The 17,875-nt window shown below is 37.5% G+C and overlaps 1 protein-coding gene and 1 long non-coding RNA gene across 3 annotated transcripts in view; both read left to right on the forward strand.

The window, feature by feature from the left end:
* Window positions 1–17,875, forward strand: part of LOC148977415 (uncharacterized) — a 62,186-nt gene that overhangs the window by 11,227 nt on the left and 33,084 nt on the right. The window lies entirely within an intron of this gene.
* lepa (leptin a) lies at window positions 15,283–17,542 on the forward strand. 2 transcript variants are annotated; one of them, XM_039664453.2, is made up of 3 exons: window positions 15,283–15,421; window positions 16,373–16,575; window positions 16,694–17,542. In XM_039664453.2, exons 2-3 carry the CDS (start codon window positions 16,420–16,422, stop codon window positions 17,054–17,056), a joined length of 519 nt encoding a protein of 172 aa, XP_039520387.2. In that variant the 5' UTR covers window positions 15,283–15,421; window positions 16,373–16,419; the 3' UTR covers window positions 17,057–17,542. The 2 variants fall into 2 exon arrangements, with proteins under 2 accessions (XP_039520387.2, XP_088972463.1); XM_089116337.1 differs by having other exon boundaries at window positions 15,314–15,421; window positions 16,376–16,575.

Genomic DNA, 17,875 nt, shown 5'->3' on the forward strand with positions numbered 1-17,875 from the left:
TCATCACTCAGTGGATAGAGGGAGTCTGGTCTGTCAGTAAGATCAATGGTTTTAAAATTAAAAGGATTAAAGTAAATAAAAATAGAAAAAATCAACATGATTCATATTTTACATGCAGCTGCAGTGATATTTTAATTAATAAAGAATTACCATTACAAGGAGAGATATTTTTGAATAATATATATTTTTTAAATTTCTTGAGAAACAATCCATGAAGCAGTGTATCTGATATAAAATCATAATCAAAGGTGTTTTGTGGACCCCTGTAGACCCCCGGGGTTGTGCCAAGGTCAAATGTAAATATTTATATTTATTAGTCATTAATAATTGAAATGAATGAAGATGTCAAACACTTGTGTTGAAAGTATTAAACACTCAAGGAAATGCCTCTATTTAGAATTTACAAATTATGCTATTTTATAGTTTATCTGAGTGTGTAGCAAAGTGAGAATTCAAAAGTTGAGTTCTAAAAAATGTATTTGAATTCAAAATCTCTTAGTATTAGTTTGCCCTTCTTTTGTTGTAGCATTTGACCTTTTGCACAAATAAATTAACATTTACGGTGCAAGTTTGAGATGAGTAATAGCTAATGCAATTGCTCAATATCCTAAAACCTGTTTTTGTCCCACAATATCCAATTTTTTTTAATCCTTGATTTTCAGTGCCCCCACAGACCCTTCCAGACCCTATGTCATCTTTGCAGATATGGATTTCTATGCTTTCAACTCAATATGTATTTTCTATGCCGTGATCTAATGCAGGTAGCCCACTGCACGTAGACAATTTGGTTTTAATGACAAAAGCGTAAATGACAGACTTGAATTATGAAGGAGGAATCTCACAATCATCGCAAGAGCTCTATGTTACTCAGGCCAATGCGTTCAAAAAAAGAAGAGGAAAAAGAAAACACATCAGATAAGGCATTTTAGATTGATACAAATAGTCGCGCGCGTTGAATTAATGTGTTACTATTTTTAGAACGCCAGTGTTTCCAGGGGAAACCTAATGACGCAATGACGTCAATGCAGGTCAATAGCTGACTGGAGGAATTGAGCGCTTCCGTTAGATTTTGCAGTATCTTCTGAAACATAGAGAGATTTTTCATACATTATACACGTCGACATCATAAAGCTCAAACGCATAATGCACAGCATCGTCACCACGGCTGTAGTAATGCACGCGCACAAGGAGTGTGAGTGTATGTGTGTGTTTTTTCTTCTACTGGACTGTGATGTGGAGTAATGGTGTCTATAGGAGGAAGATCAGGCAGCTTTTTCTTTTTCTCCACCTGAAAACTCACATACTGCTCATGCAGTGACTGATGGGGCTCATTGGGTGAGATTTTCTCTATTCTGATGGAAAGCCATCAATGCATCCCTGAAGAACATCATGCGTTTTCTTAGAACAACCAGAAGCGTCAACGATCGGGGGGAAAAAGGTATTTAATTTTTTTATAAATGTTAATTAGGGTTGATTCTCCAAGGTTTGGGGATATTTTTTTATAGTAGTGTAATCACATTGATATTCATAAATTAAGCTTACTCAATGTAATGCATAACAGAATATCCGTTAGTTGCTCAAACTGGACTAGGAGTGCACGTGATGCGAATGATGAGAACATAGGCAGGTATAGCTTACAAACGTGTATAGAGATATATAAGAATATGTCAGTTCAAGTTTCTTTTATACATTGCATTAAGCGTGCATGCATGATAAAAAAAAAATGCACATGTAAGTCATCTACTGCTTAGTAATATTTTACTCGTACTATAAGTATAGCCTAATAATCATCTGACCCTGATGGAGCAGCCAACAGATGCTTGTGCACGCTCGAGACATTTTTTGGGGGGAAATTGTGCACTATTGTGAACCGTTCGTATGAATGACTTTACATACGTGTTGGAGGCGTGTAATACTATGTGTTGCTGTTATTTAGATGTGGGTGCTGGGAAATAGGGGTTTTGCATTATTTTCCTGGTTCGTTCTCATATGTAGGGCGTTACCGATGGGTTCAGCACCATGGACAGTTCCCTGACACTCCGGGCACACGCGCACATACAAACACTTAATCAGTCACACACGCCGAGACAGGGTGAGTAATTCTCATGATATAACATGACATTGTTCATTTAAATAATAATGAAAAGATTTGCCTGTTTATATGCATACTATATTGACTAAAGGCAAAGTCAAACAGTCAAGCACTGCTTCCCAATAATACAAAACACAAACTTGAGATGTATATTTATATAATTAACTTGTAATCTTATAGGAATAACGTAAATGCAAAGTATAAGGCTCCTATTTTTTTTTTTTTATTCACACACCTCCGTACACTCTTGAATTAAAAGAAGTCCTTTGATGTTTTTGCAATGCTGTTCAATGTCAAAATCAGTGTCTTAATGATCATCACTTTTTGTGGTCACAAAAGAGAATGCTGAGAAATTCTGACATTTTGCCATTTACAGTGTCAAAGTGTAACCATTTAAATTGAAAACCTGCTTAGTCAAAATTTAGTTGAAAATCTTAAAACTCAAAAAAAAATTATTATTGATTATTCTTATATACCAAGTTGAAGTTATTATTATATACCAATTATTATTATTATATATTATTATATTATTATATACCAAGTTATTATTGATAATTATTATATACCAAGTTGAATTATGAATTGAAAAAAAAAATATTGAAAAGTGTATGTGTAACATGTAACATATAGGCCTATATATATATATATATATATATATATATATATATATATATATATAATGTCATAACGTAATTGTAAAAATAGAGAAGAGAGAGAATATGCACGAATACACTTTACTGAGAACATCTTATCATTGATGCAAATCGACAAAATGATTTTAAACATAAAATGGCAGCCTTGCCTACTATGTTACTATTAAGGCCTAATAAATCTAAGCAGAACTAAAATCACACACTTCTTTTAGTGTACTGCCACTACTGCCAAATCAGCTAACAATCTTTATTAATAGGTAGTTAAATCTATTTTTTAAAGAAAATGTTTCAAACAGAGAGCATACTGTACCTGTAGATGCTCTATAATCATACAAGTCAACAAGTACACCTTTCACATACACTGCAGAATTTACATCACAATTTACTGCATCGTATGAAATAAATAATGTAAATGAATCTGCTCTTTTTCGTCACTCTCTATGTCTGTATATTTGATCTAAAATCAAATCATGGCTGTTTATACAGTGTGGCTATAGACAAGCCAGATCTGCCTCAGTGTTTACTATAGTGTAACTCATAGATGTCTTAAATTAGTACCTCTGAGCTTCTGTTAGTTATTCCTAAGGGTCATTACTATTTTGGAGACTCAGTTTTGAATTCGGAAGCTTCCCGAATATAAATTTTAATGCTGGAAAACAGAGATAGTGTGCTATTCCTTCAATATAATCAGTGATTAGGTACAAATCTTGAGAAACCATGATTAATTGAGGTAAATATTTTGTGAATAGTTTGGAAAAGCCCCTCATTCACATGGTGTGTTCTGTGTTTAAATGGCAAATAGCCTAAATACAATTTCCTTTTTTTATATGTTTTGAATCACACTGGTCTTTTGTTATTAATATACTTATTACGTTTTTGCACATCCTTCACATATACCTCTAAGATCTTGTAAGAATAGTGTGGTGTTAAATCATGTTCTCGATTAACAAAGTCCATCCAATTATTTTCTCTCTATTAATTGATATAGACCTGCTTAGCTTGGTGGCTTTAAACTAATTCCACACATTTGTCTAAAATATAAAATGTCAGTATTGATAGTAAATGATAGTAAAAACAATCATGGAATTGTGTTATCTTACTTTTTTGTTTTATACCATATGAATCGTGCAGTAGTCACTTTTGCAAGTATGACATATTGTGTAAATAAATGAGATTCTTGCGTTTTGACGGGGTTCTCATGGCTGGCTTGTATAGGAGTCTGATTGTAATGTATCATTTATGTATCAGTATGTTATAGAGAGTGAACACGAACTGACCAGGTTTGTGCTTAATGTTTTTCAGATGAATTGAAGACTACTTAAGTGCTCATCTGTTGCCTGCTTCCTTCCCTCTCTTCCTACTCCTCTATTTCTCTCTCACTTGTCCTTCACGGGTCTTTTTGCGGTCTGGGCTTGCTGTTCCATAAGTCACTAGTCAGGAAGCCCTTACCCCAAAAAGTATCTGTGGGGGGTCCTGACAGCAGATGGTGGGATTTCATGCCTTCTTTCTCTCGGGACTTAGGGTTTGCTCTTTCTTACACCTGTCTTTGTCTCTACTCTGGACATTTAAATATATAATACAAACTTAATTTAACAAATTATAATGTTATGGCTTCTGAGCAAACTCTAAGGGCAAAGTTAACTTCTTAAGATGATTTTCTGACTCCACAAATATCCTGAATTCTAGACTCCTAAACTCCTAAAAAAAAAAAAAAAAAAGTTTTACTGCTTTAAATTTTAGAGTAGGCCTAAATGTACTAGTAGTTAACTGCTCAATACGTGTGTACACTTGTTTGTATGTGATTGTACATCTCAAGCATCAAAACTAACTGTTGCATTGACTGGTTTGGAGCAAGACTCTCTATGTCATGATAAAATTAGCCGCATGGTGGTGCTGTTGTCCTTGGTCTGTATACTAAAAAACATGTCCCTTATTTTGGTATAGACCACATAGTGTCATGCAGCTTTTTGAAACACAGTACTAGTGTTTCTGTAAGTGTATTAAACAAATGTAATCTTCATTCAGTAGAAAGCTTAAGCTTCAAATTCTGTTGTCTGAATTGTAATCATGCTTATTTTGTGTTTTATTATTTTAGTAGGCGTAATTAAATAATTTGACTAAAATCACATTTGTAAAAGAGATAAAGGAGTTATGAAATGAAACTGTCAAAACTGTCTAGTTTTATATGTATTTTTTGTTTTTCTCTCTTAACAGTGCACAACAGTTTAATTTCCAGTAAACCTGTTTAAGCGTGTGAATACATGAAGAGAACTGGCACATACTCAACATGTGTTTAACATTAGCTGCTTCTGATTTTGTCTAATCCATAAGGTTTTTCAATTATTGGGTTAACAAGGTCAAAATGATACAGAGCTAATGGTGCATTTTACTACTTGTGAAGCACATCCATGATGATGTACTATTTCAAATTTGGTAATGTTTTTGACATTAAAGATAAAGTATAAACATTCTGGGTGATGTTAGTGATTATGGCTTGTATGGCTCAACTGGAATAATATGTGTGGTTACTGGAACCCTCAGCCCTGCACATCTTCATAACAGTGACTAAGACTTCATATTGGGGTCTGTCATTCAGTGGCCTTTATATTAAAACAACATAAAAGCTGATGTACTCCCAAGGGTACAGGGTTTGGTTAGGTAGCATGACCCTGTTGACCCCTGACAATTAATGGTGTAGTCTAACTACACAGAATAAAAAAGATTTATATATATATATTTATTTATTTATTTATTGGCTAATCTAACAAATTAGATTATTGTTCAATACCTGCTCTTTCCTCGTCTCCATCACTCTTTCTTTTTTCTCCCAGTCTCATTTTCTTACCCTGTCTCTTCCCCTCCTGAAGCTGGATGTCAGGATTCAAGACATGTCACGATACTGAACTCACGATAAAATATTATTGCGATACTCAAAAGACATATGGTGAAATATATATTTTTTTTTTATATTGCTGTTGATTAAAATGCTAAATTTGGTATTACAAAATTTGGAAATGACTAGGCTTGGTTGGACTAAGTACAGGTAACCCAATGCCCAGGACAATGGTGACACTAAAATACAAATATTCATGATTCTGAAGTTGAAAATACAGAATTATTATAGATATATTTTTTAAATAATTTAGGTGACTTAACTGGTAACATAAGACATTTGGTATTGTCGGGACCCACAAATATTCCCCCATTGCATTATTATACATTATATTTAACATTTACTGTATATATTGTAGTTTAATGTAGTACTACTGATACTAAAACTCTGTAAACTTGGATTTTTTCCTCACACAGTAATTTGTATTTTTGGTGAAAATATCCTTACAGCACTAAAGTCGAGTATATTATGCAATTATTTCATAACCTTTATCATATACACCTTGAAAAAATACAGAGGTCTGGACTGTGGTGACCTCATAGCTAGTTTTAGTACATATAGTGACCAGACTGACTTACTACAGGTGAGATTTTGGATTATTCACCTGTAGTAGCCATTCATCACGGGGTGGCGATGGCGCAGTGGATGAGACACATGCCTTTGGTGTGAGAGACCCTGGTTCGAATCCACTGTGAGACACCAATGTGTCCCTGAGCAAGACACTTAACCCCTAGTTGCTCCAGAGGCATGCGACCTCTAGTAATTGTAAGTCGCTTTGGATAAAATCGTCAGCTAAATGAATAAATGTAAATGTAATGTAAATGTAGTAAGTCACCAAAAACCCTTGCAAATTACAAGGTTATTTTTTATAAAAATAATTGTTTACTGTAAATACATGAAGGGAGGTATTGGAACAATTTCACCTGTAGTAAGTCAGTCTGGTCACGAACATACTACAACCATTGGAACATGGAAAAAAAAAAACCTACAGTAATTTTTGTGTATTGTACTTTCATGAAGGGAGTTATTGTCAAAAATGCACATGTAGTAAGTCAGTCTTACCAATATAAACCTTCTACAAGCTTTGGAATTTGAAAATGTCTGTTTTTATATGTTAAAGTAATTTTAAATAATATAAATTACATTTAACATGGTTGGTGGAAGTGGCGGACGTTCCCTAATGCCGGGGACACACTTAAGGAGGACTAGCTGAAACATTCTAAGACTGAACACACTCACACACTGTTTCCAACGGCTGGAGCAGATTTTAAACACCGTACTGTGAACACCGACTGAACGCAACTGTCTCTGACTAGGCGTGTTTTGGCATGATCAATCCTAAGTATCAAATTACATTCAACATTGGCCTTACAGTCGTTAAGTGTGTCCCCAGCTTTAGGCATCATGCACCGTCAAAGCATTCTTGTGTATAAATCTGCAGCTATAATGCACATAGGTGATTTTGAAATAATATTTCATCTAGATATACAATGGTTAGATACTTTTAAAACTAATTGTTCTATTGATATCTTTGGAAGACTGCAGACTCTATAGAACAGTACCAGTGGCAAGAGAAAACATCTCCCGTTACTGTTGTAACTTTGGTTTCCTGTAAGGATCTCCTGCCTCAGATAAAGCCAAATATTATCGCTAAATATGCAAGCCAGCAGCAAACCATATCCCGTGCCTTTAGATCAGGCCCATGAAGAGGAAATACCTCTTGTCGAATGAGCTCTGATTCCTGTCCCTGGCTTATATAGTGTCCACTGTCCAGTGAGAAATCCTCTGCTTAGACACTGCTCGTCCCTTAGCACAGCAACCGTAGCACACGAAGAGCTGGTCGGACTGTCGAAAGATGGCCGAACAGTCAATATAAAGCCCTGACAGGTCAAACGGCGCACTGAGATTCAGCGTCATGCGAGGTTGGCGGCTCGGAAGACAAAGCGGAGAGAGAGAAATTACCTGCGCTTTGAATGGGATAGAAAGAGACTTAGGCACGTAACCCGGTCTCGGAAGGAGAATGACAGTGCAGTTACCAGGTGCGAAGTAAATACAATCAGCGCCTACTGAGAGCAAATGTACATCTCCTATGCGGTTACCTGCAGCAAGGACAAGAAGCAGTGCAGTTTTGAGAGAGAGCTCCCTTATAGCGATGGATGCCAAGGCCTCGAACGGGGGAAGAGCGAGAGCCTTCAGTACCAGAGTTAGGTCGGTGGCACAGAGGCATGGCGTGGGGGATGTAATCTCTTCACCCCCCCCGGAAAATCCGACCACCAGTGCTTGCTTCCCGACCGAATGACAAGCGCAAGGAAAGGCAAGGCGCTTAGTCCCTCTAAGGCCACACATGAAGGCTCCATAACTGAGGCCTGGGGTGCCATATCGTGCTGTTTTGCTTGGGACAGTAGGTCTCTCCTGAGGGAAATCCACCAAGGACGAGTCGCCAGAATTTCTCTCAGGTCCGGAAACCAAGGCTTATTCAACCATATCGGGGCAACAAGGATGACCTACATGCTCTCCTCCCTGATTTTGCATAACACAGAGGCAAAATCTTTAAGTCTGGCTCCTGGCCAGCGTGATGTCAGAGCGACCCGCTCCAACAGGGCGTGAGACAGCGAGAAGAACACCGGGCAGTGAGTGTTCTCGCTCGTCGCAAAGGGATCCACATCGACCATCCCGAGGCAGTACCAAATCATCTGTGCCAAACCTGGATAAAGCCTCCACTCCCCATGAGGAAGTCTGTTCCTCCAGGGCATGTCTGCTCCACAGTTTAGGAGACCAGGGATATGCGCTGCTCTAATGAAGAGTAGATGTCGATCCGCCCATAATAGGAGGTCTTCAGCGTGCTTGAAAAGGGCATGCACATGTTGATGCTCTAGCTGCAGACAGAAAAACATCTAGGGCTAAGGACACTGCCTTCAGATCCAAGCAGTTTATGTGCCACGTGCTCTGTGACTCTGACAACAGACCCGACGCCGGCATGCCCTCGACATTCACAGTGATTAGCTGGATTAGAGCCAACCATTGCCTCTTAGATTACCGTCCCCGGTCCAACCTCTTTGCTGTCTTCGGTGAGCTTGTCACATGAAACCTGTTTGTCTCTGGCATCATCTGTAGGGCTCTGGAGGCCAGCAGAGTTCCCCGCTCTCTACCTCCCCTCTCCCAACGGGTTCAACCACCATGGACGGCAAGCGTTTGGAAAGCTTGGGAAACCTTTCAGAAGTGTTGGCTCTGTGTAAAGCTTGAGACCGCTTCGCTTTCCAGTGGATGTGTGTGCTAGATTCACTTTAGTCAGATTCTCCCAGACTGAAGCGCTGCTTCTGTTACCTCAGAGCGCTCTGCGACTGTAATTTCATGCGCACTCACCTAAATCACAAGAGCACGACTTTGTGTGTGTGTGTGTGTGTGTGTTTCACACGTGTGTCAACAGAAGAAATTAATTATAATTATAGAAGAACTAATTAATTAACAAAGGGGGACAGTAACTCATTTAGGTAGGCATGGCTCAAAAATGCATCCAACCCCAAAAAAAAAATCAAAAGGAATTTGAAATGTTCTAAAAGCAACGCGGAGATGCTGTTTTTAGTCATCAGGTGAGTAAGTTATTGTATTGAACAGATAAAATGCCATATGTAGCTCTCTAACAGAGGTCATTGGAAAGCATTATTTATTGTGAAGGGTCATTTCATTATGGTTGTTGCAGCGCTGTGCTGCAATTTATATTCAAGGAAGTGCAGTGTATATTAATGTATATAGATATAACGCCTTCAGCTAGTCCGCTTGAATCCTTTCCATCTAAACTGGTTATAACTCTAAAGTCTGGTAGTGAATGTTTTATGAGCATTAGGATAACCATATTCCAACCAGAACAATGTTCTTCTGCAAAATGCATGCAGTTACATTTAAAAGTTCCTTACCTTTTAATGAACTGAAAAATAAGACAAAAAACTTAAGAATTGAATTGTAAACCTCTTTTATGTACCAAAGATTACTTAACCCCAATTGTTTGTCATGATTTAGTAACTGGATAGTCTCTGAAAATAAATGACTTTGAAATAACTACGTTTACTGTTAAAGCAGGGATCAGCCAATGCTTTTTCATCATTGGTCACATTGTGAATTATTGTTTGTTGTACAAAGCAATTGCATTACTGTGACTTATGTTCATGGGAGACTGCAAAGGTAACTAAAACACATAATTTCCTGCCCTGAGTGACGTCAAACGACAGACTAGAGCCCGGCAGTGATGCCGAGTGCAGAAATCATTACCCATTCCCTGCGCTATATAGTGGGTCTCATGGCTCAACTTTGTTTTTCTTTTGTCACACTTTCCACACTCTCTCTCTTTCTTGTAACTCGACTTTATGGATATCTTGTGATCAGTTCTGAGAAACGCTTGGGCAATCCAAGAAATATCTTATGTTTCCTCAGAATCAACTCTAGACCTAAACTCAATGCCAAATTGTCTCTGGAATTTTTTTAGCTGGTTTTATTAATTATTTCCTGTTCTGATCAGTTTAGTGTGTTGATTCATAAGAAAGGTATTCTTTGTGTAGGAGGCTGAAAACTGTTTTCATTTGCACAGCTGAACAACACTTTTGAGTGTAAGCACTTGAACTGGCATGCTTCAATATAATTTAAATAATAATAATAATAATTTTGTCCCGAGATGTTCTCTGAATTTCTTAACAGAAAGAAGTTCTTTCAATTTCTGTATATTTATATTTACATATAGGCTAACTTAAAAATGTATGTTTTTGGAACTTATTCCAATTGTTAATTTTTGTTTTCAGATTTGTTTGTTTTTTTTTTGTTTTGTTTTTTTTACAGTTTTAGCTATTCTTACTTTGTAATAGGGATGTCCTGTCTAGCTTACAATTATAATATCATGATACCACAGTATTGTGTTATCGTTCATATTTTGGAGGATGTCATTATAGCATTATATGTTACGTTATATTTTTTTTCTAATGGTCTGTTATAAAATTATAAATATCTTCATCGTAAATATTTAAACATTAAGGCCTGTTGTATAAAAATATTACAAATCCAAATTTGTTTGATTTTCACAGTGTTGCATTGCTTTCCAGTTTAGTCTTTCACAAAAGCAGTATTTTTGATTGTTAATAAGTTTGTGTCCCACACTTACCCACATACAAGTATACTGTGATATACTATCATAGCATCTTAGAATACAATAAAAATACTAAGGTTTATAAATATAATTCACTACCATAGTATTGCCATGACTGCACTGCAGGTAAAGTCATATAGGCCGCCTATACAATAATGTTTTGTGTGTAATGTTTGAACGACACAAGGATCTACGGCAGCATTCCTGAACAATCTGTGTTCCTTTCACTATCAGTCTCTGGAGACCTAGAGAAAGCTCCAGGAATAGAAACACACATATGCTTAGCCTACCCCCAAAACTTCAAAAATAGCACGCACTACTACAGGAATAGACACATTTCCTCTGTGGCCTTGTTCGCTGGATTCCAGTAACTTTGGCTGTGCATGAAAAATCACGTGGCCATGGCAAATGGTGGAAACCAGGTATCAGGTTTAATCTAATTAGTGCAACACAGTGCAGATGTGGAGTAAATTCTGGATAACTGTCATTCTAATGTTAAAACAGAGTCTAAAATGTTAAAAGCACATGCAGCTGGACATTTTGGCAGAACCTTGAGTGATATACTGTGTGCTGCACTGCTGCTGGATGTAGCATTGAATAATACATGCTGTGTGAAGACATTTCCGAGCAGTACATTCACATTCCAGCATTTGTCCAATCATATACTAAATCTTTGCATCTTCAACCCATTTCTTCTGAAAGTTACAGTCTCAAAACTATAGGTTTTGGAGCTTTCTATGAGGTTGATAAGGTGTTGCTGTCTATCTATCCGTCCGTCTGTCCGTCCATCTATCCATCCATCCGTCGGCCTGTCTGTCTGTCTGTCTATCTGAACATTTTGAGTTTAATTCCAACAACAATATTTAGATTTTCCCCCTACATATTCTCCTTTCCATTTGTTCAGCGCCCATCGCTATACTAAACCCCACACCGAAAAAAAAATGACGGCATAGTGGTTGGCCCTGACTGTCAGTAACTTTTTATGTTCTTATATTGTTATTAGATCTTTATTAGGACTAGATTTTATCGCAGCGGCGTCTTGATGCAAGTGGTCATGATCATATATATTTTAATCACAATTTATGGTTAGGCTAAAGTTAATCCTCTGGGGTCGACAAACGCGCCAGCGCATTTTGCTGGATTTTTTCACATAGCGGTAAAATATCAATATGAATATATGCCTACTATTGACATTCAACTCGATAAAACTCAACAGATGCCGGTCGCGATGCGGGAGTTAAGACCGCAGTTTGAGCCAGTGGCTTGAATTGATATGGCCCTGTGTCCACAGACAGGTGAAGGTGGGGGAAAAAAGTCCTCTACATCAAATGACCACTTGCTACTTGCGTCACTCCAGTCACTCTCCATTTTAGAGACTGAAAGCAGCTGTCAATGCGGGTCTCAGGTGCACGGTTCATCCCTTCTATCGCCGCTGGAGTCTACCCATTTTTTTCAGCATTTTTCAAATATTGCCAGTGGGTGGAGTCATGCTCTGACCCGGGGCCTATACCATGAAGCCGGTTTAGGTGGCTAGCCAGGTATGGTTCAGTTTAGTTTGCACCAACTCTGGATTTTAAGCACCAAAAGTGGTTGAAAGTGGTTTGGCTTTTAGCAGTTTTCATCGCCATAGTAACTGGTGCTAAAACAGCTAACCTGGTCCATGGCAGGTAATGTTCCAGGTAAAAGGTTGCAAAACGAACTTGGATCAATCAGCTGTGAGCAAAGTGTCACAAGTTTGACGCAATAAAGTCACTCCACCTGTTTCTACTCCAAATTAAAGGTCACTACATAGCAAATGATTTTTAAAGACAAAATCATCTGGCTTTTAGTTATGCTTATTTAGAATAATAGATTTCTATGATTTAGTTAATTATTTATGTAATTATTATACCCTTAAACAATCTCACATGTTCAATTTCAGTTCATCAATTATTATTACGCAGATTTTAAATGAATACAGTACATATATAAAGGTAACATAAATACGCTTTAGAATCAATAAATGAAGCTAAAATGACTTATTTTCTTCTTGCTGTGTAAATTTGTTTAAATTCTTAATATTTTAATACTTTTATTTAATAAGTGAATTCACCTTTGGCTAAGCCACGCCCTAGAATGTAGATTGACCAATCACAGCGCAGCAAAGAACGAGCTCCCACAGAGGTCGGACACTTTTTCACCGCGCTCCATTGACTTTCAACACAGGCGTCTCATATTTTTGGTCTCGGCAGGCTATTACCGTCGTAGTTTTATCCAAAATATGGTTAAACGTTGTGCCTCAGGCATTTGTAACACAGATAGCAGCTACGCGTTTCCCAGAGAGGTTGAAGGGGGGTGTCCGTTTTTTTTTTTTTTTTTCCTTCCCAAAACCGGTTTAATCTTTGGATTAAACTGTGTGGATGTCCTCAGTCAGCTAAATCAACAAGCACATCTTTTTTACTTCTAACCTTACTGTGAGTGTGAATTTATACTAGTTAGACGTTTTATAATGTTTTAGGTTATGATTTCGGTTCTCACACCGGTTGTTGATGCGCTAGCACACGCTAATAAATACAACGTTACTCGTGTAGTCCGTTTGCTTTGTAATAACTAATATAGAAGTGAATAGAGACCTACCCAGCTTTGCATGAACAGTGTTGCTCCGTGATATTGCAACTCGATCTCGATTAGTAGGAAATGCGGTGGTTCATTTTTTGACTGTGACCGGTAACGTTATGCTTTTGCCTCTATTTTGGATGCCTTGTTGTTTCTTGCGTTTCACCTGTATGTCTTGAATATAGCCTTCGAACACATATTGCAGCCCCTTTTGCCTACTTCTATTGAACACTTTATTTGCTGCTTTATAAAAGTTTGATAACATTTCAGCAGGAAGAGCTGTCACAGCATAAGCCATGCAGAGCGCAGATTAAGTTTGACGGATGTAGCAACAGTAACTAAGGGGGGTGGGGCTTAGCCAAAGGTGAATTGCTTGGGGTGGTGATGGCGCAGTGGATAAGACACGTGCCTTTGGTGTGAGAGACCCAGGTTCGAATCCACTGTGAGACACCAATGTGTCTCTGAGCAAGACACTTAACCCCTAGTTGCTCTGACATGTATAGCAATTGTAAGTCGCTTTGGATAAAAGCGTCAGCTAAATTTAAATGTAAATGTAATTGCGCCGCTTCTCTCGCGAGGAATTAATTCCAATAAGTTTTTAATGATTTTCACTCTTTCTCAGCATGTGATTCATGGCTTTTCACTACTGATGTCACACCACCTAAACTCACGATCAAAGCCTGAGTTGACAGAGAAAGTTGATGATCAGCATTATGGTACCAACAAAGCCTGGTTGGACTGGTTTGGTTTTGTCAACTCAACTAATCCTGCAACCCTGAGTTTGTTCAACTACCATCATGGTACAGGCCCCAGGAGTTTAGTTACCCTTTGAAAAATCAGATGATGGGAGATTCAATTATTTTGAAGCAAAGCATCATAAATGCTTATATGAAGCATATTATCCAATAACTCTTAAATGCATGTTTTTTTCCAAAATGCCTCAAAGCTCAGTCACAGAGAGTTAAGCATGGGGGCTCTGAGAACTAATTTTGCAAGATCTGTCCATTACAGCAACCTGACCACCCACAGTTGGGCCGTCCTGTGACTCACAACACCAACACCTGACTGCTCAATACTCTAGATCAATGTTTCTGAACAATGTTCCTGTATTGGAACTAACATTGCATCTTTTCTACTGATCATTAAGGATGAATTGTCTGTGTAAAACAGCAGGAACTATCAACAGCTTTTTTTTTTCTTTCTTTTTTTTTTTTTTAGTGGGGTCTACGGAGCCCTGAGCATCCATCTGAAATAGCTGGAGCGTCTGTATAAAGATTTTGATCAATGCTGTGGACAAAAAAATCTCAGCCACACCATAGTAAAATGAAATAACCGCTCACTTGTTCAGTGGATTGCTTTTCGGGAGTGTTTTCTCTGTAGAAAAAAAAAACATCTACATTTAAGAGTTTTAAACTGTAAACCAAACCAATGTGAATCATAACATTATTACATTTGATTCCAAGCAAAAATGCCCTATAAATAGGGGAAAAAAATATATCAGGGATCAAGCTACAATTGTCTTGGTCAACTAGCTTTAGAGTGCTTTTTGCTTCAGTGAGCAAACTGCCACTAACCGGAATAAGACCAGCAGGAAATTCATGCTAATTAATTTTTATTAAAATGATATTACAAATTACTTGATGCTCGACGCATCCTGACACCCACAGTATGTATTTGAATCAGGATCTGGTCACTGAGTGGGTGTGACATTTTTTTTTTTTTCGGTTCGGTAAGTTCCTAAACAAAGTGCATCCCTTGGGGACTAGCTTCTTGTTTTTAAAAACTACAAATCCATAGTGAATTGTAACACACGGATCACAGGGTGACTGTGGTGAAATGTATTAAAATGAAAAATATTAGTACATGTGTGTGTGAGATGGGTTTGTGTTTGTGCTTGAGATGTCAGCGGGGGTGTTGTCCCCCCTCCATGCTGTTCTGCATTGGGAGAACCAGGGACGGAAAGGCTGAGGTGATTCACACATGAGTCAACAACTATCAGCTATATAAGCCTGACCACTCATGGAGCCTGGGCATCATACAATCCTCACATCTCAAAGGTAAGTCCCCTTCTCTCTCTCTCTCTCTCTCTCTCTACTCATCACTACTCTCACACTATCTGCAGCTCTGACACTCCACTGAGCATTCTCACTATGTGATTTTTATTTTTTTTTAAATCTAACGTATTTTTAGTGATTGATATTATGGAGAAACTAAGTTTAATATTCCACACAGGGAAAAAAAAAAAAAAAGATTAGAGTGCTTTTGGAATGAAGCGATTATTGTTTATGCAAGGGCAACCTGTTCTTTAGGGAATTTTCTAGTTATTGAAATCCAAATGTAGGCACAGAGGATGTTGTTTTGTTCATTTAGAATTAAGATTGAACATAGAAGAGTGCTTAACTGCTTAATGTTGCAGACTGAAGAGGCCTGTAGTTCACTAACATGCTGAAGACTGCAGGCACCACCACATTAGAGAGAGTATTTTCACGTGCAAGGAACCCATTTTTTTCCAGTTTTTTTTTTGTATTTTTATTGGAAAAAACTGTTCTTAATTTGAATTATGATTGTGACTTAAAAGAATCTGATATCGGCGATTAAATGGCATTTACATCAACTGAAATATCAAGCCTGGATTGTAAAATTGTGCAATGACTAGACACAGCTTTAAAGCTTTACAATTTTTATAAAGAAAATACACTTTGTTAATTGAATTCACTATAAGTAATTTCTTAATGCAACGTAAATATGGAAGAACAAAGCATTTTGGCAGTTAATTGCAGAAATAGTCTAAATAACACCTTCTTTATGTAGGGGCTAGTTATACTCAGGAAATCCATGTTATATAGGATAAATGTATCATGGTTTACATAAAAATATTAAAGAGATTCAGCTTTGCGTAAAATGCATTCCTGATCAAATAAATGCAGCTTAGGTGAGCATAGGCTATTCAAACAATTATATTTAAAAGATTTTAGAAGACATTCAGAATAATGTATGTTTTATTTCAGCAGGTCTTGCACAACTGTCAAAAAAGGACTCTACAAACACAGGAAGCATGTATTTTCCAGCTCTTCTCTACACCTGCATTTCAAGCATGCTCTTTCTGATTGATGGCATTCCCATTCATCCTCCGGACAGCCTCAAAAACGTCATGCAGGTCAGACTGCAAGCAGACACGATCATCCACAGAATTAAGGAACACAATGAGAAGGTAATGGGTTATAACTCAGTGAACTTGCTGCTTGGCTTCTGTTCTGTTAAAGGTTAACAGGTGAAACTCATTAAGATCTGGTGTTGTTAAGATCATGTTCATTTGTCTTCTCTTACAGCTACGACTGCATCCAAATCTTCACATTGGGAATTCAGAGCTTGATGTTCTTGCTGAAAAACCTATCCGAGGGCTTGGGTCCATCGTGGACACCCTAACTACCATCCAGAAGGTTCTTCAAAAGCTGCCCAAGGGGCATGTGAGCCAGTTACACATTTCTGTGTCCAACCTTTTGGGTCACTTTAATGAAAGGATGACATTTATGCATTGCACACCCAAGGAACCAGCAAATGGGAGGTCACTGGATGCTTTCTTAGAGGAAAACGCCAACCACCACATTACTCTTGGGTACAGCACTTTAGACATACTGAAAAAGTTCCTTCAAAAGCTGATAGATAACCTGGACCAGTTGAAGAACTGCTAATCTGCCACTATTATAGCATTATAGTACACTATTTATTATATTTATTTAAAACCCTGTATATTTATAGACCAAAGCAGCATGTGGCACAATTTAATGTACAGATTTAAAAATTATGCCCTGCTATAACATGGAAAGCTAGAAACATTGCTTGCGACATCATGATGCGCCAAGCAATCTGTCCTTACGATGTAAACAAACATTAGCAATCTGATAGCTGCACAGTGCACACATTGTCATGTCATGCTTCGTGCCGTTTGCAGGATGACATCAGCACTTGCTGAGCTTGCTCAATGATGTCACTGTTTACCAGAAACGAGGTCAGACTCTGCTGGGAAGCTGGAATTATATTCCCATGTCTTGCTGCAACACCAGCAATTTAGGACACATGTCAAAATAAAATAAATTGTCCTACAAAGTATAAATCTATGCACTTTTGATATCTTGTGATTGTAATAGTTTTCTATTTTGTGTAATAATGCAATTTTCCAATAAAAGTTTTTTACCATTAAAATAAATTAATTGTATACTATTATTTTAACTATATGCCACTGCAGCTTGCATATGTCTATTGTGTTATTACATTTTAAATGTGCTTTTACTTAAATGGGACGAGTCATGTAGTAATTTATTTTATTGGTCCTGTTTTACAATGAATCCCAAAATGGAAAATGCAGCATTGGAATGGTTTTTCTGTCCACAACAGGCTTTTTTTGATCATACAAAATATGAATGCCTGCATGTTCATTTAAATCAACATATAACTACCCATTTTGACATTATCAGTCAAATATCATATCAATTTGCCTAGCCCCCATTTTG

The sequence above is a fragment of the Pimephales promelas genome, chromosome 10 (assembly GCF_988280905.1).
Source record: "Pimephales promelas chromosome 10, fPimPro1.hap1.1, whole genome shotgun sequence".
NCBI classification, from domain to species: domain Eukaryota; kingdom Metazoa; phylum Chordata; class Actinopteri; order Cypriniformes; family Leuciscidae; genus Pimephales; species Pimephales promelas.